The sequence below is a fragment of the Hetaerina americana genome, unplaced genomic scaffold, assembly GCF_022747635.1.
Source record: "Hetaerina americana unplaced genomic scaffold, ioHetAmer1.1.p SCAF_116, whole genome shotgun sequence".
NCBI lineage: Eukaryota > Metazoa > Arthropoda > Insecta > Odonata > Calopterygidae > Hetaerina > Hetaerina americana.
In genome coordinates this window covers 916,651-942,766 of record NW_027286248.1, presented here as the reverse complement: position 1 = coordinate 942,766, position 26,116 = coordinate 916,651, and the positions used below count along the sequence as shown (strand labels likewise).

Genomic DNA, 26,116 nt, shown 5'->3' with positions numbered 1-26,116 from the left:
GAAGAGGGTGGGCGTTAGGGATGGAGGAAGGGAGGGAAGAGGGTGGGCGTTTAGGGTGGCAGGAAGGAGGGACTAGGGTGGGCGTTAGGGTGGGAGGGTGGGAAGAGGGTTGGCGGAAGGTTGGGAGGGAGGGAAGATTGTGGGTGTTTGGGAGGGAGGGAGGGAAAAGGGTGGGCGTAGGGTGGGCGTAGGGTGGGAGGGAAGGAAGAGGGTGGGCGTTAGGGAGGGAAGGAGGGAAGACGCTGGGCGTTAGGGAGGGAAGAGGGTAGGCTTCAGGGTGGGAGGGAGAGAAGAGGTTGGGCGTGGGGAAAAGAGGGAGGGAAGAGGGTGGGCGTTAGGGAGGGAGGTAGGGAGGGAAGAGGGTGGGCGTTAGGGAAAGAGGGAGGGAAGAGGGTGGGCGTTAGGGAAAGAGGGAGGGAAGAGGGGGGGGCGTTAGGGAGGGAGGGAAGAGGGTGGGAGGGAGACAAGAGGGTGGGCTTTTTGGATGGTTGGAGGGAGGGAGGGAAGAGGGTGGGCGTGGGGAAGGGAGGGAGGGACTAGGGTGGGTGTTAGGGTGGGAGGGTGGGAAGCGGCTGGGCGTTTGGGAGGGAGGGAGGGAAGAGGGTGGGCGTTAGGGAAAGAGGGAGGGAAGAGGGTGGGCGTTAGGGAAAGAGGGAGGGAAGAGGGGCGGGCGTTAGGGAGGGAGGTAGGGAGGGAAGAGGGTGGGCGTTAGGGAAAGAGGGAGGGAAGAGTGTGGGCATTAGGGGGGAGGAAGGGGGACGGGAGTGAGGAATGCTTGGGATAGGTGAGTGAGGGTAGATGGTTGGGAGGGAGGAGGGCAGGGAGGGAGAAAGGGAGGGGAGTAGAGGGGAAGTTGAGAGAGGGAGGGAAGGGCATTAGGGGGAAGTTTTGAATTGGGGGGATATTGTGGGATAGGGAGAGTTTGGAGGGTTTTTTAAGTTGAAGGGAGTGGGAGGATTAGGTTTGGTGAAGAGTATGGGGGGAGAAGGGAAAGGACTGTTTTTGTAATAAAGTAGGGGCATGTTGCTTTTACTGCCTTTGGGAAGAGAGGAAGTGTGACAACAAGGGGGGAGAGGTTGATTGATGTTTTGTGACACTGATTGTTATCTCAACTTAATTAAAAAATATACAGAGTTCCCGTATTTTTTGGACAGATCTTGTGTGACAACAATACTACTCTCTGTTCCTTAAAAATGCGAATAAATACACGAAGTGAGCCTTTTTCGGATGACAAATGTCAATATATGTTATAATAAAGTAGTCAGTATCATGGCATTGGGTATGATACAGAAATTCCACTAACAATGTGCATGCGACATACAATTGTGTGCGAGGAGAGGGCATTTGCTGTCGATTGTTTTTGCAATATTTTCAGAGAAACTATTGCATGGAGATTGAAATTTGTATGTTCTTCGCATCATATTCTAGATTTAATAATTATCGGAGTTGTTACAAATCCGTAGAAATATTGATATATAATTATATTATCACTCTTTTTATTTTCATATTTATATATTACTTGGCTTTGTTGCTTGGAATTTTATCAAATATATATTCTTTTTTTATATGGAAAACCAACAAATTTGGCGAAAGATGTATCATTTGTGCTTACCAAAACGGTTTGCCAGGAATAAATTAAGTAGACATTTGAGCTGGTGAATAGTATTGTTTTGATAGACTACCGTTTAAGCTAGAACAAACCACTGCATTTATTAGCCTAGCCTTACAAGACCCATCCTGAGGCCTCAAATGCCATTAAACCTTATTACAATTCCGCTTACATGTTGCCTCCCCTCATTCCGTCCAGTATGCCTGTCCACTTCTCTCTCAGCCTTGCTTGTCCAATGTTCTTCCCTTAAGGACAGTCTGCAGCAGACCCTCACCCATCAAAACGCTTGTCCTCCATATATGCTTCCTTTGGATGGCTCCCATTAATCAATCCTCTCCCCCACCTTTCTTAACATTTCAACGTTTGTATTCATTTCCGTACTCTTTGCCTTCTCCTCCCTTACCTTACTTATCTCTTTCTGAAAGATCCATTGCCCTGCACAATTCTTCCGTGCATTTCCGAAGTAGGTAAACTCCTCGAATTTACTTGATCCAAATGATCAAGTATAAAAGTTATTCACGAAAAGTAAGGGGCACATTTTCGCAATAGTAAAGCCGGTAGCTTATTGCCACTCCCTAAGTCTTTTTCATGATGTTCCACTGCCTAAAGAAGTCAAGAGACCTAGTTCAAGGAAGCCGAAGGAGAATCGCAGTTGTCATCTGCGTTCTGCCATCAGCGTTATCTGCCGGGGTGGCTTGACATGTTCAAAATTTCCAGTTAAACAAAAATGTTTTTCATCTTTTGTCTAAAAACTAACACTTTTCAGCTAATTAATTAATTATGCGGGTAGCCACTCAGATGGGTAAGTTATAGTAATAAAACATGCAAATATATTGCATAGTTTTTTGAACATCACAGAGAAAAACATAATTAGAAGTATAAATAGAGGCATAGAAGCTCATTTTAATATAAACACGGTTGGTATAAAAAGTATCTGGAAAAGAGTCTGAGAAATAGATTTAATTCAGATAATGCCTTACAATTCTTTGCTGTACATTCTCTTGAGCGATGCTGCATTTTTACAATCGGCATTTCCATGACTCAAAGGGTCCCTGGTAGAACATGAAGATCCTTAAGGGTACACATGATTAGTACAAACTTCCCAAATATTTTGATAAAGTTTGAGAAGGAGACAGGATATTTGTGGGGAAATTGGGGAAGAGTCAGTGACAAGCTATGCATGTGGTCACTCAAGGGCCCATGGTTCAAATGCAAATAAGGCATTTCCCCTATCCACCTATCCCTAATCACCTATCCAAGGCCATTTGATGCTTCTCTGCACCACATTTAATTGAGAAATCATAGATGTTTTCAAAGAAAGGATTGCTTCCACATTCATAAACGGTTGATATGTTTTATCATTGAACTCGTGTCTAATATTGAATCAGCCCACCTTATTATAATTTGGATTATTTGAGTGATAATTTTGAAGGATATTACTGCTATTACTAATTTTTTTATTGACCAGAATAATACACACAGATTTATGGAAGCATCCAGGTGTAAAAAATTGGACTACTTACCAGAAGACCTGGGTTTGATTTGCAAGCACACCTCTCAGGCACCATCAACTCCACCCAAACTGCATGATTTTTTGGAAACAAGATGTTACTGGAAAATCTATAACTGGCTCAGGGAAAGGAACTGCCCCCACTGCCCATATATGGGTATTTAAGAAAGGGAATTTGGGAATTTCACATACCTTCAGGTATAGTATTTAGTAACCTCTACCATTACCTACCAAACCACCCAGATGATCAAGGACAAGGATAAATTACCTAGGAAAAATCCTTCAGCAGTTACATTGGTACATTATTCTCTCATGGTTTGTTCTTCAATAAAATAAACATTCCATGAGTATATTCTTCTGATTAATGCCCTAATAAAATAAGTTAACTGCACATGATTGTGTTCCTGTGGCCAGTCCTTCTAAACCCTTGGATGCCATAATGGTTGAACTCTTGCAAATTGGACTTAGAGGGAAGCATAATCAAATGCTCTTGTGATAACCCAAATCTTAGGCAATAATCTTTAAATATATGAATTTGGTTGAGTAATAATGTCACTAGAATAATTTAAGATGAGGCTGAGTTGCTAGCACTCTTAAAGGCATGGGTATAGTTTTTTAAATGTTACTCATATTTTGGATATGATTGAATTTAGCTATAGTGCTCAAATAATTTGATACAGATATTGTAATATACAATATGCTTTGTTTAATTATCGTTATGTCCCCCCTGTGAATTTACAAGCCAGTGGCTTTTCCATGACTCTAAGGCTCCCTGGTAGGATGGTAAAGAGGCTCTAGACAGACAGTAGATGGACTGAATTCAACACTGCACTCACGCTTAATCGTACAGAATTGGTCGGTCCCATTCTCCACGCTCCCTCTGCCATCTTTGAATAACTGGTGCCACTAAAAAACTGCCATCTGTCATATTACTTCTTCCTTGAATACTTGACAAATCATGCACTTTTTCTCCATACCCCATATCCCAAGTCCAGCGAAAAATTTGATGGAACACCACTGTTCAAACATTCCATGAATTTTGGGTTTGCACAGAGTCACTCGAAAGGGGTCAACTAAATCACGATTTAGCCTGGACAAACGCTCGCAGGAAATAGGCACCTGGTGGGGGAATAGGCATCCAACCAATGAGCCTGGGCAATGCAAATAAGCTGTGACGTAGAGTGACTATAGGAAAAAATTGTATGTATGTACATATGGACTTTTATGAAGAAGTCCCTCAAACACATTATGCTGTAAACAATTATCCATTACATTCCATTCCTATGGTTTCTATAGACTCATTTATAAAGCACCTGAAGGGGTATCCTTCTACGCTAGTGGACGTTAGGAAAAATTACACTCGAGCGTTAAACTCAACGGGTTTATTATCGAAACGGATTTACAGAGGGCGATCGTACAGCTTGCTTCTTCATTCGCGGCAGACTGACTCTCCCGCCCGACGTCCACCTTTCTCCGTCGTACCGACGCCGTGTCCCCCCTGGTGGTACTTTCCGGAACTTGGAACAAATAAGTTCCACCGTGCGTTCCGTCTGCTCTCCTTGCGCCGCCACACACCTAATAGGGTCTTTGCAATTGTGGAAGGCCGACAATTAGCTTTGGGTCAATCATGTAATACAGAGATGTTATCATTGGAATCAGCATACAAGTTATATTTACTTTACATGTTAAGCATCAGTCCAGAATGATGCCAGAATTTACCCAACAAAATAGAATCTATATAAACAACCATAATTGGGGAAAGTTCAAAATATGTATTTAATGGATGGAGCAAGGAGGGAGGGTCCCTTCACTTCTCTCTCCACTCTTCCTTCTTCATTTTTATAAGGGCGCCATTAATTTGTAAATGCTTTGACTACATCCAGCAGAATGCTCTCCTGAGTTCATCCATCATATTTATGTGATTGTACCTCAAGCCTTTTTCAGATGTTTAAAATGCCAGAACAGTAAAGATGATAATTATGATGGCTTTTTTTTGAGATTTCACATCAGGAAACCAGGTCCACATTGGCACAATATCATCCTCATTGTATCACCTTATAATTTCCAAGATTTCCCTTCACCAAACACCCATATTCGCTTCTTCAATAAAGGGTTAAATATTCAAGGAGAGAGATTTGAGATGTGCCACCCAAATCGGTGGCCCACGGCGTGGGCCACCGATTTGAGATCCCAGTGTGAGATGACGACCTTGGTGACGTTATTGGGCCATGGTTACTAAACTAGGGCATGAGCATGGGGTAAGCGAAAGACTGCCGAAGGTATATGTTGTGCTTAGTGTGTATTGTAAATTTTAGAGAAAAAAATGTTCTGGTTTAAGAAATATGGTGAGGTACTTTTTTATTTTTCGTGTGAAAGGACGACGCTGGTGGGCCCTGGGTCCTAAACTAGGCCCTGAGCATGGGGTAAAAGAAAGGCTCAACATAGAGGAAAGAGGGGTTAAGGTTTGTGCCAAATTTGAGAGAAATTAATGTTCTGATTTATGAGATATTGTGAAGTACTTGGTTTTTTTTTCGTGTGAAAGGACGACGCTGGTGACGATAGTGGGCCCTGGGTCCTAACCATGGTCTAGTGACCATGAGCAAGGGTTAAGCGTAAAACTGAATATAGAGGAAAGAGGGGTTAGTGTTTGTGCCAAATTTTAGAAAAAAAAGTTCTGGTTTAGGAGATATTGTGAAGTACTTTCTTATTTTTTGTGTGAAAGGGCGACTCTGGTGACTGCACTGGGCCCTGGATGCCAAATTAGGCTATGGATGTGGGTTTTATGCCTACGTCGTGATAGAGTAGGAAGTGCTGAGTTTTTTTGTTAATTTTCAAGAAAAGTACTTTTCCAGTTGAGCAGATATTGTCGAAAACGTTTTCGTTAAGATCTCTTAGTTTTCGCTATAAAAGACGACCTCCCGCTTGGGCTTCAGTGTAGTCGTCTTTCTATGGCCGTATATCATATACTACATAACTCATCCCGGTCTTACAATTGCAAGTGATTACAGGGAGTATCACTGAGTATAATATGTCCGTTGTAGTGAGATTACTGCAATGGCTTAGGGGATTTACTTAGTTACTTCGTGCATAAATATTTACGTTGGCAGAACTGAAAAATCCAGAGCTCCAACGGCCGGTAGATATTCGTGGGCTAACTCTTCGTGGGCCAAGTTCAGTTAACTGATGAAGATTGGATTATTATGTGTGTTAATAACCCGTCAAGTTAATTATGAAACATACCTTTAAACTTTGAACGTAAAGTTTTCCAGGAAATCAATCAGAGTACTCTAAAACGATCAGGATGTGCGATGAATCGGAATTTGAAGTGTGTAGATTGTGTTTAAACAGTCACGGACTGTTGATGAATGTTTTCGGCGGAAATAGTAAATTACAATTCATGCTGGAGAAGGCTATAGAGGATTTAATAGATGTTAAAGTAAGTTTAGAGGTATGTGTGACGTGTTATTTTAAATTTTGTTTGTAAAAAATCTTCAGTTAAATTAGTTAGTAGTTGGTTTACATATTCTGTATTTTGTTGTCAAAATGTATAGTGGTATTTGAGTAAAAGGCGTTTCGTGCATTATAATATCTCCGTATGAAATGTTTTAATAGGTGGTGGAAGACGCAAATTATCCCTGGTTGGTGTGTTCTACCTGCATGGAGAAACTTACGGAATTCCGGCTGTTTAAGCGTCGATGTGCCGAGTGTTTGTCTGTTTTCTATAATCGCACCCAAAAGGGGTGCAATCCTGCAACGAAAGACTGGGTAACCAATCGATGTACGGTCAGTTGTGTTCAATAAATTTAACAATATCAATAACGGAGACATATTTGGCCAAATATTGCTATTTCGTTGCATCTTCTCTCATATACATATAGAAAAACCATTTTCGGCTTTAGATTTTTGAATGAATAATTTAGCCAACAATTTTCCCTTACCTCTTGAAAGAGTCTTAATCATTTATTTATTTAGTCCAATAACAGTATCAAGCCGATGACATCGGACAAATTACAATCAGTCTGCCTTCCCGTTTAATGCACCAATTTCACCCTCTTTACACTTTCCATATCCTTGCACCGCGGTTTCACAATGGTTCTTTATATCAAAATGTCACTTACCTGAGTTTATTATTTAACTGTTTACACCGGCCGCTATTGTATTTATTGGGCAAGATTAATAAAATACAACAGCAATCTCTTTCTGTGTCCCTACCAAAACTTACCCTTAAATTTTAGACCACCATATAGTAATATGTAACCCCTTATAAGAATAGATGTTGCATGCAATTCATTTACCTTTAGTTACAGGTGTTTTTGTTTTGCGAAATGAGATAGTTGGACCTGGTTTTCATGATATAATTATATGAAACACTTTTGGCGGAAGGATTTGTTGTCCTGATAGTCTTATTTTAAAACTTTGACAATATGATATTATTGAACTGTGACATTATCAAGCTTTGCTTTTGTTTCCCGTTGAAATCAAGAATGAGTTATGTGACGACGCAATTGTCAGTGACGTATTTGACAAGAAGGCTGTGGACGTCCCAGGTGGCATGATCAGTGTCAAAGAGGAGAATGACCCTGCCAGTGAATGCTCTGCTTCTGCGGTCCAGGATATTGAATCTTTAATGGTTGCATCAATACAGGAAGGTTGCAGCCATTGGTCTGACAATGAAGAAGCAGGGAATTTGGTAAGTGCCCATACATGGTCCAGTATAAAAGTAATGTTCATTCCTGGGGAAAAATAGATGTATTGATTTATGTACTTGTGCAAATACTTAAAAAAAATTTAAACACTCTTCTTCCCCCTGCGCCAATAATACACATTCAGATATGTGTCTGCCATGTCCCTGAAGGCACTCTGCAATTCCTCTCGACGGTAATGTCTCTCTCATGAACATTGTAACATGCTTTTGGAAGTTTTCTATGGTTTTGCAATGCTTTCCTTCTAGGTCTCACTCTCTTCTGTCAGGGACACAAAAAAAAGTCACACAGAGTCAAGTTGGGACCTTAAGGGGGCTGGGGAAACTCCAGGTATCCTGGCCAGGAAGTTGGCCAGGCAAGGGGGACATTTGTGGCTGGCAGCATTATCCTGGTAGAATTTGACTGCCTATCACGCTGTGTTACAAAGTCAAAAAACATGCTTCATGCGGAGGCACCTCTACTCGGAGCAAACTGGGGATTGGCTACGTTTGAAGGGCAGACCCCACACCGCATCTCTCTACCGGTTTCATCGTGCTGCCACGGATAGTGATGTCACAATAAAATATTGCACAATACTTTAATAATGGACCATATTCCTTCTTTTTCCTTCCATCCTACCAACATTTCTGTTTATCCTATTTCTGCCCATATTTCCTTGTTTTCCTAGATATTCTCCCCTTTATTTATTCTCCCAAAAATCTCATCCCTTCTCCCCTCTTACCATGCCTTTCGCATTTAGTGGTTTGTTTTCTATTTATAACACTTTACCTCTAGCGACCCCTAAGGACTGCAGCTCCTCATCTTCCAATTAAAATAGATATTAAAAGAATGGAAATACTTCTGTCAACCATCAAAAATTTTAATTCCATCCTAAAGATAGCTTCATGAATTTTTATCCTTGAACTCTGGTATACCTCAACTCCTGTTAACTTGAGTTTAAAATGTTGCCAATGTAATAATGTCAGTGATTTTGAAGGGTTTAAATGATAATGAAAAAGCTAGTTTAAGATAGAAACAATTTATTTGAATTGAGTAAATGCTAAAATTATTTAAACTTAAATAGGAATCATAGAGCTTTCCACAGTTTTTAATTCAAAGCATGAGAGTTGTGTGGGCATTTGCTGAATGTTTTGCATGGATATGCCCTGTGTGTGTAATGTTTGTCTGTTAATTTTCAGAACCATTCGCGAGGGGATGAAGAGGTAATTAAGGAGGAGTGGGACATGGACATTCCTCAGGGAGGAGGCCTGGGAGCAGATGTGTCGCAGGAACAAGGTAAGGAAACCTCATGGCTCTTCAAGTTTCCCTTTTACTTCATTCAAATCCCTTTCGCTGTCCTTAATGTTTCCCCTTCAGTGATAAGGAACTGTTGGTGGATATGCCACCAGTCCGAGAGTGGTCCCATAAGTACCCGCTCTGACCTAGAGGTGGGAGTAGTCAAAAAAATATCATTGTATTAGAAAGTACGCAATCTGTAAAGCATATGTTTCAAGTTTGAAGGGGCTATGTTTTTAAGTATTTGTTTGGCAGACATCCATAGTAAACGTTTTCTGTAAATTTGTGAAAATTGAAAAAATTGGTCATCGTTTTGTGATGCAATACTTTTATTTGAACGGCCTGAGCCCAACCAATATAAAAGCTGAACTGGATTTTACTCTGAGTGAGTCCGCTCCTTGGTTTACCACAGGTAAATACTGGTTGGTAGAGTTTAAACGAGGCTGTACGAGCTGTCACAGGGAACATCACATTGGTCGACCAAACGAGGTGACGACTCCAGAAATGGCGAAGAAAATTCACAAAATGATACTGAATGATCGTGGACTGTAGATGCGTGGGATAGCAGACATAGTAGGCATTTCAAAAAGTGCGGTACATAACATATTAACTGAACATTTGGACATGAGAAAGCTGTGTGCAAGATGGGTGCCGCGTTTGCTCAGACTCGAGCAAAACCAGTGTTGTGAAGATGTTTCACTTGAGTATTGAGCAAAGTTTCACTGCAACAAAGCAGAATTTTAGTGCCATTTCATAACCATTGGTGAAAGATGGGTCCATTACTTCACACCCAAGACAAAAGAACAATCAAAACAATTGATTCAAAAGGGAGACCCACCTCCTAGGAAGGCAAAGACCATTTCATCTGCAGGCAAGGTCATGGCGTTGGTTGTTTGGGATGCACATGGGATAATTTTCATTGACTATCTTGAAAAAGGAAAAACTATTAATGGTGAGTATTACTCATACTAATTGCTATGTTTGAGCGAAGAAATCAGGCAACATTGGCCGCATTTGGCAAAGAAGAAAGTGTTGTTTCATCAAGACAATGCACTAGCTCACAAATCTGCTATTGCAATGGCCAAAATTTGTGAATTAAAGTTTGATATGCTACCTTATGCACCCTATTTGCCAGATTTAGCTCCCTCAGATTATATTCTTTTTGCAAACTAGAAAAAATGGCATGCTGGTAGAAGATTTTCCTACTGTGAACAAGTAATGTTGGCAGTTAATGGCTATTTCAAGGAGCAAGACAGTTTTCATTATAAAAAGGGTATTGGACGACTCTCGGAAAAGCATTTAGGGCTAAAAGGAGATTATGTTGAGAAATGACCTCTTTTTTCCAAAATATCTGTTTTCTTTATTGGGTTGGATACTTCTGGAACCACCCTCATGTATGCAAAAATGAAATTGTAATTACCTTGTTTTGGTTGCAAAATTGTAAATGCCATCTCAATACCTTGACTAACATTATATTTGTGTTTGTGAACATTAATTTGTGATTCCAAAGAAACTGCGGGAGATGCCGCAACAGTAACTTTTAACGGAGTCATCCGCTAATGTGCATTTTAATGCAACAATTTCAGAGCGTAAAAATCATTCGCCTTGACTGGGAGTTCGAGTCCCAGTCAAGGCGAATGATTTTTACGCTCTGAAATTGTTGCATTAAAATGCACATTAGTGGATGACTCCGTTAAAAGTTACTGTTGCGGCATCTCCCACAGTTTCTTTGGAATTTGTCAAAGGGAAAACACCATACGTGTTTAAAGTTGGCTTTTAACCTCGTGGACAGTGGCGCCTCGCGCACGACTACGAATGCATGTGACATTGTATGTACGGTATTTCGTCATAACATCTAGTTCCTTTAAAAGCCCCAAAATTTCAGATTTTTAGAGGACGCCTAGGTAGCTTAAGTGGCTAAAGCACTCGACCGGATATTGAGGGATCTGGGTTCGAGTCCCAGTCAATGATTTTTACTCTCTGAAATTGTTGCATTAATTTGTGATATTTATTATTATTATTAGGTAATCTATGGGTTAAGGTAGGTTTTTGGATGGACTTAACTACCAAATAAATATTTTGCGACTCCTAACAAAACACAATCCAGCAACCTAGTTTACATCAGGTCCTTTTGAATTTATTTTATTATTTCTTAAGTAATCTACCAGTTAAGGTAGGTTTTTGGATGGACACAGCTCCTAAATAACTATTTTGTGACTCTTAGCAAAACATCTACATCAGGTCCCTCTTCACCTCCGAGTACTTCCTTCCTCCCTTCAACCCGTCCAACATCCCTATCCTGATCCTCCCCTTTCCTCATTTGCCTGCCTCCATAGCAATTCTCCCAACAAACCCCTCTATTTGCCCATCATACCAAGTTCTTCCTCATTTGTTTTCTTCTCTGTCCATTTCACCTTCTCTATTCTTCTCCACACCCACATTTCAAAAGCCTGCAGTCTACGTCTATCCTCCTGCTTCAATGACCGCGTTTCTGCGCCGTACACAGCTATGCTCCATATCAAAGTTTTTATAAGTCTTTTCACAATATCCTTACTCAATGTCCCTGTCATTAATTCCCTCCTCCTTGTGAAAGCCTCTTTGCCTAGCACAATTCTTCTCCTTGCTTCCCTACTACTTAGACCGTGTTGGTCCAAACCACTTCCAAAATACGTAAACTGCTCTGCCTGCTCTAGTTTTTGCCCTTTTATTTCAATGTTTAGCTTAGCATTTTTCTTTCTGGGAAACAGCATGCCCTTAGTTTTATTAATACTGATTATCATCCCATATCTCTTGCATTGAATTTCCAATTCACTCAGCAATGCTTGCAGCCCCTTGGCTGACAGACAAACTAAAGCTTGGTCATCAGCAAACCCAGCCGATTTTATGAATTCCCCGCCCACTTTCATTCCTACCTCCAGTTCTTCCCATGCCTCTTTAATCATTTCCTCCACATATACGTTGAATAAGAACGGTGATAAAGGGTAGTAGTAGTTTTGAGGGGAGGCGACCGACAGCTGAGGTCATTTGCGCCATAGGGGATGGATCGGAAAGGATGAAGGGTGGAGAGAAACCCGGCGTCGGCATTAGCCTACTCTTTACGAAAGGCGCCAAGGGGTCTGCAGTTTAACGTCCCATCCGACGGACGGCGTACTCACTAAGGACCATACCATGGTGATAAAGGGCAACCCTGCATTACCCCTCTTCCTAACACTGCCTTTCCGGACTCCCCATTCCCAACTCACACCTGTGCAGTCTGAGACATGTACAGTTTGCGGATTGGCCTCCTTTCCCTCCAATCTATTCCTATTTTCTTCAATATACTCATTAGTTTTTCCCAATTCACTCTATCAAATGCTTTCTCGAAATCTACAAAACAGGCAAATACCTTCTGGTTGTATTCTATATTCCTCTCGGTTAAGCATCACAAGCTCTCCCCTTCCTAAGCCCAAACTGATCATCCCTTAAGTAATCATTTGCCCTACTCTGTATCCCATTGTTGATGATCCTGAGAGCAACTTTAGCTGCATGAGATATCAAACTTATTGTCCTGTAGTCCTCACATGATGTAGCCTTTACTTTTTTTGGAATAGGAACTAAAACTGATCTCACAAAGTCATCTGGCCAGATTCCTTACTCATAGATACTACGAATCAGCCCATATAGCCTCTTCCTCCCACATTTTCCTAAACATTTCAGTAGTTCTGCAGGAATGTTATCCACTGCCATGGCCTTATTTAGTTTCATCTTCCTTAATGCGCTTTCTATCTCATCGTCAAGTATGCCTGGAGCTAAGCTTCTTCCTCTACCTCATGTTCCTTTTCTATGTCTAACTTTGTTGGTCTAAGTTCTTTACTATACTGTTCTTCTATATATATTCCTTGCATCTCTCTTGGATCTTTCCTGTGTCAACTATTATCTTACCTGCCTTATCTCTAACTGTTAGCATAGATCTTCCTTTCTTACTTCCCGATAAAGATTTAACTTTGCTGTACAGCGCACCAATTTCATCCTACCTCTGCAAATTTTCCATATCCTCACACTGCATGTTCCACTATGCTTCCCTTAGCTTATATATTGCCCGCCTCAATTTACTTTTTAATTCTTTGTACTTCATTTTGCCTTATTCTTTATCTACTTTCTTCCACTTTCTCCTCTCTTCCATCTTTGTAATCATCTCATCTGTGATCCATAGTTTCTAGTCCTTTTGGCGTTAACGTTTCCAATAGTATCTTTTGTGGGTTTAGATATCCCTTTCTTGATACTTTCCCATTTTTCTTCGATAGCACTTAGCTATTTACCATCCTCCATGATTTCCTCTACCGCCTTTTGGCACTCCTTCCTTTTCAATCCATTTCATGCTTCTACATTACATTTTCTAACCCACTGCCCCTGCCTTATCTTTTTGAAAAGAATGCTAAATTTCATAACAACTAAATTGTGGTCAGAGTCCGCATCTGCTCCCGGGAAGCTGTGGGAATTTATCACAAGGTTCCTAAACCTGTGTCTAACCAGAATATAATCTAGTTGATGCCTGTCTGAGTCACCCTGCATTTTCCATGTATACCTGTGTCTTTTGTGGTGTCTAAACCAAGTGTTGGTTGATGACTAACCCCTGTCTCCCGCAGAACTCAACTGCTTTCTCCTGCGGTCATTCCTCATGCCTAAACTGAAGTCCCCCACCTCATCACCATCTCTTCCTTTGCCTACCGTCGCATTCCAATCCCCTATCACTATCAATTGTTTCCTAGCAGGAACATATGCAATTTTATCCTCTAATTGATTGTATATCCTATCGACTTCTTCTTCGTTATGGTTTCTCAGTGGCATGTATACCTGAATAATAACAAAGTTAGTCTGCTTTGCTTTTATCTCTACTAGTAGTATTCTATCTGTTACCTGTTCTATTTTCACGACGCTTCTTCCTACCTCTTCATTTAATACTATGGCTATCCCTCGTTGGCTCTCGTTGCCACCGCTGTATATTATTCCTTAATTATCTTACTAGTAATCTCCGCTATCCTTCCATCTTTCCTCGCAAAGACCTAAAATGTGTATCTTTCTTTACCTAGTACCTCGTCTTTCCTTACTTAATATTCTCCAATTTTCCAGTCATCATTTTCCTTACATCCCACAATCCTATTCTAATTAATTTGGTCTTCTTCTCCTGCGTTTTCTGTCCTGCTGCTGCCGGTATTTCCATGCAAGCGTTTCGTCGGATAACGACCGCGGAAGCCTTGCTTCCACCGCTACCAGGCATAACACACGACCAATTGGGCCTAGCCTTGTAGTTACCAGGACTTATTTCCTCTTTAGTATCCATCATTTAAATCTTGGGAATGATAATTGAGGTAGTTTCCCGTTGCCTTGCTCAATAGTGTTTTTAACGTGACACCATGATGTACTGGTCGCCTCACTGGGGTCAGATGCCATTGCAGCTGCCTCACTTCGGAACAGGTGCTGCGTGGACTATGTTTCGTCTGGCTCCTAACCTTTGACCTATCTGGTATAGGTGAACCTACCAGGAGCAATTATTATTCCTCCCACCAGCGTGGCTCTAGGGGTCTTTGGAATGCAGAAGCCCTTCCATCATGTCAAGGTTGTAGTCTGAGGAGGGCTAACAGAATATTTCAGCCAAATCATTCCCTCTTGTTAATACTATAAATTCCTCTAACCCACATTTTTCTATGCCCATAAGTATTTAGCAGTTTTGTAATAGTACTTATCCCATAAATGTTTTAATATAGATATTTTCCACTATTATCTTCAAAATTAATTATTTCAAATACTATGTTTCACTTGGAATATTTTAGAAATTTGTGATATATTTTATTTGGCAGAAGCATTGAATAATGAATTACTTGCATAGAGGATAAGCCATAAATTGAGAGAATTATCGTTCATTATTGCACCGTTTGAGCAAATTAATCCAGATGTAACATGAATTTGTTGATTTGAGTGTCTGCTTTGTGAAATGTCATGACCAAAAATAAATCAACATGGCATTTTTTCACATAAATTGTAAAAATACTATCGGTTTTAATGCAGAGGCCAAACCAAATGGGCAGATGACAAGGAGAGATGAGAAATAAATCATCTTTATAAATAATGAAAGCAGGCAAAAATTCACATTAGAGACCTGAATAGGTGCATAATTCAAAATTTTGCAATATTTGTTAAAGTACATAAAGTGTGCTGCTCAATACATTCTATGTCAAATAAAAGCTGCAAATAGGCTTACTTGTGAACAATAGCTCATCATATCCATGATACATGATCCTACTTTTTCAGATAATGGCCTGGAGAAAGATTGGGCTGGGAAGGAAGGTGGCCAGGAACCAGATAGTGCAGGGCATCTCTGGCACAAGTGTCAGTTGTGCAACAAGGTATTCAAGGAAAGACACATTCTCAAAGCTCACTTAAGGCGTATGCACCTTGAGAAGGAGAGGCAGCTCAGATGTGACATTTGCTCCAACACATTTGAGTTCGAAAGTGATCTCCATGCGCATGTGAAATTGGTCCACCCTGTGAGAAAGGAGTATCAATGCCAACAGTGCTCCAGACACTTCCACAATATGAATGATCTCCAAATCCACTGTTTGACGCATACTTTGGAGAGGCCTTACAAATGTGAAATATGTTGGAAAGCATTCACAGAAAAGACAATGCTTGGAAAACACATATTGACACATACAGGTGATAGGTCGTACAAATGCGAGGTTTGTTCTAAAGCTTACTCTCGAAAAAGTCATCTGACGAGGCACATGTGGGCACACACTGGCAAAAGGCTGTACAAGTGTAGGATATGTTATCAAGAATTCACACAAACTGGAGTCGTCAGCAAACACATGTTAACGCACAGTGGTGTGAAAACGTATAAATGTGAAACATGTTCAAAGGAATTCTCTCGTAAAGGTGCTGTGAAGAGACACATGTTGACGCACACCAGTGAGAAATCGTATAAATGTGAAGTATGTTCGAGGGCATTCACCCTGAAGGAAGCTCTGAAGAGACACATGTCGACACACACTGGTGTGAAATCATACAAATGTGAAATATGCTCAAGGGCATTCAATCGGAACGAAAACCTTCAGTGTCACATGTTGACGCACACTGGTGAAAGGCCTCACAAATGTCAGGTGTGCTCGAAAGCATTCACGCAATATAGCATTCTCAAGAAGCACATGGTTACACACACTGGTCAGAAATTGTACAAATGTGAAAAGGCATTCGCACACCAACAGCGCCTTGAGGGTCATTCTTTGACACATTCTGTTGAAAGGCATTAAAAGCGTGCAATATGTTCAAGAGCATTAAAGAACATAAAAGCAACCTCAATGAGGACAAGAATCTGCACACTCAGGCAACAACCACCTGAAGTGCTACCTCTTCACTTTCAAGTCCATGGTCGCGGTAGTCCAGTGGATAGAGCATTGGACTACTGACCGGAGGGTCCTGGGTTCGATTCCCGGGCAAGGCACTCGGGGCACCTGCAGCTCTACCCAAGCTGAAGTGGTGTTTCGGGTACCAGGTCTTCCTGGGAAACCATAACCGGCACAGGGAAAGGAACTGGCCCCCCTACCCTGATGTGTGAATTTCACACGCCGTAAGGGTGTGAAATTACTACTGGGTGATTACTACTTAGTACTACTGGGTGATCTCTACCATCACCTACTAAACCAACCTTCAGGTTGATTACTGTGTTTATGGTTTTTTTTTATCCATTATAGTGATAATGCAACATATAATTGGAGTGCACTAGAATGCTGAGGATTGATTTTAAATCTCTTATCACCAGTACCATTACTCTGCAAAGGTGCAATAATAAATAACCTGTTAGCTGAAAAATAAAATAACAACCAAAAATTATAATATTCTGTTGATTTTTGTTTAGTTTTGGTATAATTTGCTGTACTGTGACAATATTGATCATATCAACTACAACTGTTACAAGTTACCATTTTGTAGAAAAATAAAACCATTCTTCACAATCATTTTAATTTCATATCTCGTAATTTATTTCAAATAAAAAGCTATACATGACCCAAAATGGAAGTAGTGGATGATTTTAATTGTGACATGACTTACAATGGCAGTGTGGTAAAACCAGTCAGGAAATGGGATTTGGGGGTCGGCTCATCCAACCCAGTCAGTTGCCAGTTTTATTTATACATATTACCAATAATTTAATGCAATGTCCTCTATAAAAGTAATGTGCAATTCTCTGGGAAAAATATGAAATAGATATAAAAAGTGGCATGGTGCCAAGTCGGGACTGTAAGGTGGCTGGGGGTCCATAGGGGTGGTGCCCCGGGCCAGGAAAGTTGTAATCATGAAAGACATGGCTGGAAGCATTGTCAGGGTGGAGCTTGACCTAGCAATGCACTGTGTTACTTAGTCAAAAACACACTTCACAGGCAAAGGCTCATCTTTACACTAAGTCTGTCTGAGCAAACTGGCAACCGGTTGCATTTGAAGGGTGGACCCCCCATCTTATTTCCTGAGTGATTTCACAGTGCAGCCATTGTTGTCAGAATAAAAGCATGCTCATTGCTTTCATAATTGACCATGTTTGCCGACCCCGGTGGCGTCGGGGTAACGTCCTCGTCTGCCATTCCAAGGGTCTCAGGTTCGATTCCCGCCTGGGTGAGTTTTCCTCCACCTAGGGCTTGGGTGTTTGTAAATGTGACCATTGTTATCGTTGTTAATAGTTCGATGTAAAGGCCAAAATGTGCTGTTTTCGGACTAATACTGAATAAATAAATAAATGTTTTGATATAATAAAAAATAATTGAATCGCACAGGAATTTGTACAGACTGAATCACGAAGTGTGTTCCTATAGAAGTAATTCACTTGAAACGCTTGATTGTTTAATCAACAAATGAATTCATTCACAGAATTACAAATTTTTTTGATGAGAATACCTTTCAAATTGATCTTAAAAGAAAAAGCACCCATTTTAACCGTTAAGATGTTAAATGAGAACCCTTTGATATGTCTGCTAATCAAAATATATCTTGCTAAACTTCATAGGGTTGATAATAATCTATTTAAATTCCTCAAACTGATATTCCTTAAACTCTGTGTATGCGATAGTGTGTTATAGTTTATCAAATGTCCGTCTCTTTAAAAAATCAGAAGTTCCGTATTTTCTGGGAGAGTTAGAATATGCTAACGAATTATCATTTAAAGACATGTACCACAACCTCAGTGTAATTTTTGTGCACTATTATACTAAGTGTCACTTCATCAGAGACCATAAATTAGCCCAATCAGCGCCCAACATGGGCATCGGATAAACGTATGAAAAAATAAATTGATTAAGCTCCGTAAAATTTTATTGTAATTAGCTTTGGATTAAATTTCGCGATGGAAGGCCTTAACCCTCATAGACTTGGGGACTATAATCCTTTTCTCGATTATCAAGAAACCGGCCCTGAAAAATTCGGCAGTACATTCGACTTTACACCCGCGGTTAATGTGTTACTACAGACGGGAAGTAGCGCGAGTCCCCAAAATGGTTGCGGAGAAGCTACGGAAACACCCGCTATTGGCAGCCAGTTTCATTTTATTCCAACGTTTAGCGGAGAAGATGAAATAGGGGTTGACAAATTTTTGGAAAGCGTACGTATTGTAAGTCATCTTAGTGGTTGGAATGAGGCACAAACCTTGGGAGTCGCTCAACTTCGGCTAGGAGGAACCGCCGCGGATTTTGTCTCTGCAAATCATCACATATTAGGTTCAAACGCGGACTTTTCCACGAATCTCAAAAGGAGATTTTCCCTGAAGGCCTCTCCAATCATGTTAGAAAAAATTTTTAACACTTGCGCACAAAAACGGCTGGAGAGCGTCGCAGAATTTTTAACCAGGTAGCGCAATGTCGCTTACAGGCTACGCGAGTCATGGGGCGAGATTGATTCCGAAACAGCGCAGACCATAGCGCCGCACAGACTGTCTTGAGGGGTCCCCAAGTAAGATCGGTGCCGCCGGTGTAAGGAGGGGCACCTAAGGAAAATCACAGCGCACGCGTTTGCTTTCGCTGCGGTAAAACCGGTCACTTTGCTCGAGCGCGTAGACCGAGGGAGAGGGAACGAGGCCGTCTTTGTGTTTTAATTGTGGAAATGAAAATCATATCTCTAAAGATTGCCCGCTCGTGATATGCGGCATCTGTCAAAGGACTGGCCATCTTCCCAAACGCTGCCCGAGGCGCGAAAATCTCTTCGGGGCGGGAAACGTCGATCTCCCGACTGGGAGGTCGGGACAGATTTAATTTTAGTGGTAACTCCAGAAGCAGGATGGGCAATAGTAGTTAATATTTTAGGGAAAGATTACAGTTTTCTAGTGGATACGGGAGCAGCTGTTACCATAATTAAAAATAAAAAAATTACTTTTGGTCATTTAAGGATTTCTGATTACAATTCTCGGGTGCGAAGCGCGCCAGGTAATCCCTTGCCAATCATTGGACAGAGTTGCGTGCCATTTTCGGTTGATCATAAATTATATCCCCATGATGTCTTAGTAGTAAATTTGGGGGAAACAAATTATGACGGTCTTCTAGGCCTTGATTTTATGGTTCGTTACGGGAGTAGTATATCGTTCAATAAACGGAAAATAAGAATGGGCGAAGGACACGAGACAGACCTAAAATCTAATTGCGTAACATCGCAGATGAACGAGCTCAGAGGCGCCCATGAAATTGGAGTTTCGGAAGATATAAAGGCGTTTGATTCTTTCATTGATCGTATAATTAATGGCAATAATCCGCAAATGGCCACGCATGATTTGACATCCCTTGAGGAAAAAACGATAAGCGATACTAATAACCAAAGTGCTCTTACGGCAAAGATAATGAAATGTAACTAGTTTAAAAAAGGTAGTATGGAGGGAAGTTGTTTTCAAGTAACGGCGGAGGAATCGACAGCGAAGGACGAAGGGAATAAGGATAACGGATCTCTAAATAAGGATTCACAGAAATTAGCAGAGGTGGCGAAGGCCGAAAGAGTAAAAGAGAGGGTTCCACCCACGCCGCAATCGAGCTGCACCGCTAGGGACGAAGTTATTGGCGATGTCTTGGAGGTTTCCACCGACTCCCGGTTTGGGATAAAGAAGTCGGGTGATGATTCTGTTTTTCCGCCAGTAACAGAGGATAGATTTGTTGCCCCCTTGTGCGTTGGCGTAGTTCAAGAAATTCAGACCGGCGCTTGTAATGGGATTGGCCGATCGAGCGAAATTGTATTAGAGGAATCTATACCGCCGCCGCCGTTACCGATGTGTTGTCGAAGGTAAAGAGTCAGATGGCTGAAGGCGAAGAAGTGCGAGACGTTGAAAGCGAGAGAGATTTATTTGTCCTGCCGAGCATTGCTTCAGTGTCATCTGAAGGCACCGTCCCCATATTACTTTGTGCCATTCGTAGCAGCGAACAGAAGTTAAACAGGGGCTATGTAGTCTAGGTGGCGCCATTCCGGGAGAAATTTCAAGCACCTTTCACGTATGTACGTAAACTTTTGGCCCGACCCTTCCGCGATTAAAGACTTGTCGCGTATCGATTTTAGTAAAGCTCCGCCCGAGGCGATGGAGCCTCATGAGGGGGAAATTTTGCATGGTACAACCCAGGAGTCTTGAGGACCGGAACGATCCAAGGTTGGTGGCTTTCCCAAGAGGAAGGACTACCTCTCACCCCCGCAGGACATCTCGACCAGCCCGAGGTTGCGGGTGAACCGGTTCAAAGAGCGCCGGATCCATTGCTGGTGGGATGCAGCCATGCGGGAATTTGAGGAATCCTGGGCATCCACCTCGGATGGACTCTCCTCAGTAGGAGGCAGACAAAGTCCATCGAGAACCCGATTACTTCCCCGGAGTCTCCTCATTGTGCTCCCCAAGAGTGTGGAATCCCCTCTACGCTTGTAGAGGCCAAAGCTGGAAAACAGACAATAAAGCCAGACGATTTCTATATCGACGCCACCAAGCTCTAAGAGCGAAAACTTCCCAATCCCTCACGCCGAAATAAGTTCTTATAAGTTCGTATCGTGTGAATTAGGTGTGCTTATTAATTATTATTATTAAGTGTTGCTATGCTTAGGATTATTAAGTGTACCCTGTGTTTTGTCTCTCCGAAAAGTGATTCTTTCATTGGTGATCTTGCTATTTTTGCCCTTAAACCGGCCATTGGACTCTTGATTGGTCGTCAATACGAACAATTTAAGACTTCCTGCGACTTCCTCTCATTACTGCAGTAGCATCACGCGTGTCTCACCCCTTCCTAAACCCAAACTGGTAATTACCTAAGTAATCATTTGCCCTAACCTGTATCCTTTTGTTTATGATGCTAAGAACAACTTAGGCTACGTGGGATATCAAACTTATTGCCCTGTGGTGCAATTGCCCAGATGACTTTGTGACTTTGCAAATTTGGGAGGAAGAGGCTTTATGGGCTGATTCGTAGTATCTATGAGGAAGATATCTGGCCGGAAGACTGTGAGATCAGTTCTAGTTCCTATTCCGAAAAAGGTAAGGGCTAAATCATGTGAGGACTACAGGGTAATAAGTTTGATATCCCACGCAGCTAAAGTTGTTCTTAGCATCATAAACAAAAGGATACAGATTAGGGCAAATGATTACTTAGGTAATGACCAGTTTGGCAAATTCCAAAGAAACTGCCAAAGTTGGCTTTAACCTCGTGGACTGTGGCGCCTCGCGCACGACTACGAATGCCTGTGACATTGTATGTACGGTATTTCGTCACAACATCTTGTTCCTTTAAAAGCCCCGAAATTTCAGAGTTTAAGAGGACGCCTCGGTAGCTTAAGTGGCTAAAGCACTCGACCGGATATTGAGGGATCTGGGTTCGAATCCCAGTCAAGGCGAATGATTTTTACACTCTGAAATTGTTGCATTGAAATGCACATTAGCGGATGACTCCGTTAAAAGTTACTGTTGCGGCATCTCCCGCAGTTTCTTTGGAATTTGTCAAAGTGAAAACAACATAAGTGTTTAAAGTTGGCTTTAACCTCGTGGACTGTGGCGCCTCGCGCACGACTACGAATGCCTGTGACATTGTATGTACGGTATTTCGTCATAACATCTTGTTCCTTTAAAAGCCCCAAAATTTCAAAGTTTAAGAGGACGCCTTGGTAGCTTAAGTGGCTAAAGCACTCGACCGGATTTTGAGGGATCTGGGTTCGAATCCCAGTCAAGGCGAATGATTTTTACAATCTGAAATTGTTGCATTGACCAGTTTGGGTTTAGGAAGGGGAGAGGTACGCGTGATGCCATTACAGTAATAAGATTATTAATCGAGAGATATATAGAATACAACCAGAAGGTATTTTACTTTTTCGTAGATTTCGAAAAAGCGTTTGATAGAGTGAATTGGAGAAAACTAATGAGTATATTGCAGAAAATAGGAATAGATTGGAGGGAAAGGAGGCTAATCCGCAACCTGTACATGTCTCAGACTGCTCAGGCGCGGGTGGGAAACGGGGAGTCCGGATAGATGTTAGATAGGTGTTAGGAGGAGGTGGAAGGCAGGTTTCCCCAATATCACCTTTGCTGTTCACCTGTTTGTAGAGGAAAAGATTAAAGAAGCATGGGAAGAAATGGAAGTAGGAAGGAAAGTGGGCGGGGAATTCGTAAAATCAGTTAGGATCGCTGATGACCACGCTTTAGTTTGTCAGTCAGCCAAGGGGTTGCAAGCATTGCTGAACGAATTGTAAGTTCAGTACGACAGTTATGGGATGAGAATCAATATTAATAAAACAATGGTTATGCGATTTTCTAGAAACAAAAAGGCTAAGCTAAACAGTAAAACAGGAGGGCAAAAACTAGAGCTGGTAGAACAGTTTACGTAACTCGTAAGTGTTTTGGACCAACACGGTCAAACTACGTAGTAGGAACGTAAGAAAAAGCATTGCGCTGGGCAAAGAGGCTATAACAAGGAGGAGGGAGTTGATGAGAGGGACGTTGAGTAAAGGTATTAAGTAAAGACTCTTAAAAACTTCGATATGAAGCGTAGCTATGTACGGCGCAGAAACGTGGTCATTGAATCAGGAGGGTAGACGTATGCTGGAGGCTTTTGAAATGTGGGTTTGGAGAAGATTGGAGAAGGTGAAGTGGATCGAGAAGAAAACAAATGAGGAAGTACTAGGTATGGTGGGCGAAGAGAGGGCTTTGTTGGGAGAAATCCTATGGAGGCAGGAAAAGTGGATGAAGGGGGTAATAACTGGCAGTGGGATTTTGAAGACTTCAATAGAGGGGATAGTGTTAGGCAAACCCGGAAAGGAAAGGAACACGATAGGGATGTTGGCCGGGAGAAGGGAGGAAGAAAGTACTCAGAGGTGAAGGGGGACCTGATATAAAGTAGTTTGCCGGATTTTGTGTTTTTTAGGAGTCACAAAATGTGTCATTTAGTAGCTGTGCCCATCCAAAAACTTACCTTAACCGTTAGATTATCTTTAAAAAAAAAAATATATATATATATATATATATATATACACATACAAAAACATATATGTATATATATGTATATATATATATATATATATATATATATATATATATATATATGATGCATACATATACATATACATACATACATATATATATATACATACGAGGGTCATCCGGAAAGTAGTACCCGTTCGTGCCGCATGAAGTGCTGACGACGCGAGTAGCCGCTGGACGAGGTCAGATAGCTTCAGTGGCTTGTCTGCCTTCTCTGAGCCAAGTTGCGTGACGCTAGCATTGCCTGTGTTGTTTCTGTGATTGTTTACAATGTTTAAAAAAATTGAGAACGCCGCCAGTTGTGAAGTGAGGGCAGTGATTAAATTCCTCAATGCAAGAAACGTTCGCCCATGTGATATTCATCGCCAATTAAAGGAGGTGTATGGAGACAATGTAATGGACGAGTCGTCTGTTCGGCGGTGGTGTCGCAACTTCAACATGGGGAGGGGGAACACACACGACGATGAGCGTTCGGAGAGACCGTCTGTCATTACAGACCAACTGGTGAGCTCAGTTGACGAATTCGTGAGGAACGATCGGCGCGTCACAATTGATGACATCTGTGAGCATTTTCCCAATGTTTCTCGAACAATTGTTCATGAAATTGTTAAACACCATCTGCATTATGCAAAAATTTGTGCAAGATGGGTCCCTCGCGTATCTCAATGAGCTGGCGGCGAAGGACTATGCAGCAGGAATACAGAAACTTGTCACACGTTATGACAAATGCCTTAATTTGCTTGGAGATTATGTTGAGAAGTAGTTTAAAGTATCCTCTTTCAAATAAAATTTTTTATGTTTGTTAATATTAACTTTTGTGTCTTTATTTCACGAACGGGTACTACTTTCCGGATGACCCTCGTGTATATATATATATAATATAGCTATACATATATATATATATATATATATATATATATAATATAGCTATACATATATATATATATATATATATATATAATATAGCTATACATATATATATATATACACACACAAGGGTGGTTGAACAAGTACCCGTGTTCTGGACAAAGGGCGTTCCTGAGGGATGTTTATGTTAACATCGTGTGCTGCCATCTATCAAACGGCGTCGAAACAAATTTCAGACTGTTTTAAAGGTTAGTTTGGATTTGGCAGCCATTCGAGTAAGACGTGTTTTGTCATTTTTGCTAATATGGAAAAAGAGCAGTATCGTTACGAAATTCGCTTTTGGTTTTTTAATAGGAGGAGATGCGAGGAGATAAAAGCAAATATGGATGCTGTTTATGGGGACACTTCGCCATCTATGACCACAGATACTGGTTCAACGAATTTAAACGTGGGCGAACATTTATTTTTGATGAGGAGCGACCAGGACGCCCAACTGACGTGGTTACCGAGGAAATCATTCAAAAAACCCACGCCATGATTCTCGCTGATCGGCGAACGAAAGTGCGCGAAGTAGCAGAGGCCGTATGTATGTCGACCGGAACGGCAATTAATAATTTACATGCTAAGTTGGCGATAAAAAAATTGTCGGCCCAATGGGTGCCGCGATTGCTCACGGTGGACAGCAAGCTGATCCGGCTGTCAACTTTGAAAACTGCATAAACTACGTTATGAATTGCTGCCGCACCCCCCGTATTCACCCGATCTGGCTCCCTGCGACTTTTTTTTCTCTAACATGAAGAAATGGCTCGTGGGGAAAAAATTTAGTTCAAGCGAGGAAGTTATCGCCAAGACAGAGGCGTATTTTGGAGAGTTCGACAAATCCTATTTTTTGGAGGGGTTTAACTTTGCATAATTAAATGATAATTGTTACGTTATTCACTGGTAACTGAATGGACATGTTTCGAATTTTCAATGCAACGAGACCGCGTCAACCCTCCAAGAATTATTTGAACGTGTCTTTCATACTCCCCACAGGGCCTTCATGAAATATATCGTCATGAAGGAATTATATTGAATAATGGCACAGTAGTACTTGGAATATTTATTCATTACTCTGGAGCTATGACAGCAATTTGTATGAAAACTGCTGCATTTCGGGTTTTAATCTTCAAAGTAATCATATCCAAATAAATGCTTTTTTGAAGACTTTATATTTCCTCCTGGATTTCTATGTTTATTTAAATGCTTTCGACTGCTTTAAGGTTTTTTCTACTTTTCTTTTGCGAAGGCAAAGTAGTTCGTAAAAACATATTCTTTTCATAGCTATGAACATGTAATAGGGACCTAAAATGGTGTATCAATTACATAAGTCTAAGTATGTTCTGACCAAATAAAGGTTTATAAGTTTCACTATTAATAATTAAATCATTCATGTTTGCTTTAAACCATTCAAAGTTGTTTGAATAGATTTTGGCGCAAGTATTGACTTTTAAATACAGCGGGACCGGGTCAACGTTCGAAGAATTATTCTGACGTTTATTCAGAAAGGAACTGAAGGGAAACCCGGCACAGTAGAACTTGTAATATTTTGATATTACTCTAGAGATACAACGCATAATAACTAACACTTGCATATATTCATAGTTATTCTTTCA

General features: G+C 41.1%; 1 protein-coding gene across 2 annotated transcripts; it reads left to right on the top strand.

Annotated features, from left to right (window-relative positions):
- The first annotated feature begins 6,284 nt into the window (after positions 1-6,284).
- On the top strand, positions 6,285-17,019 carry LOC139685563 (zinc finger protein 117-like). 2 transcript variants are annotated; one of them, XM_071582510.1, is made up of 5 exons: positions 6,285-6,555; positions 6,732-6,902; positions 7,603-7,809; positions 9,001-9,097; positions 15,386-17,019. In XM_071582510.1, the coding sequence occupies exons 1-5, from the start codon at positions 6,421-6,423 to the stop codon at positions 16,381-16,383; spliced, it is 1,608 nt and encodes a 535-aa protein (XP_071438611.1). In that variant the 5' UTR covers positions 6,285-6,420; the 3' UTR covers positions 16,384-17,019. The 2 variants fall into 2 exon arrangements, with proteins under 2 accessions (XP_071438611.1, XP_071438609.1); XM_071582508.1 differs by having other exon boundaries at positions 6,285-6,567.
- The last annotated feature ends 9,097 nt before the right edge of the window (positions 17,020-26,116 follow it).

Coding starts and splice junctions, on each gene's coding strand:
- LOC139685563 (XM_071582508.1), top strand. CDS start 6,421: ATGTGCGATGAATCGGAATTTGAAGTGTGTAGATTGTGTTTAAACAGT. Junction 6,568..6,731: donor ATGTTAAAGTAAGTTTAGAG/GTATGTGTGACG, acceptor ATGTTTTAATAG/GTGGTGGAAGACGCAAATTA. Junction 7,810..9,000: donor ATGAAGAAGCAGGGAATTTG/GTAAGTGCCCAT, acceptor GTTAATTTTCAG/AACCATTCGCGAGGGGATGA.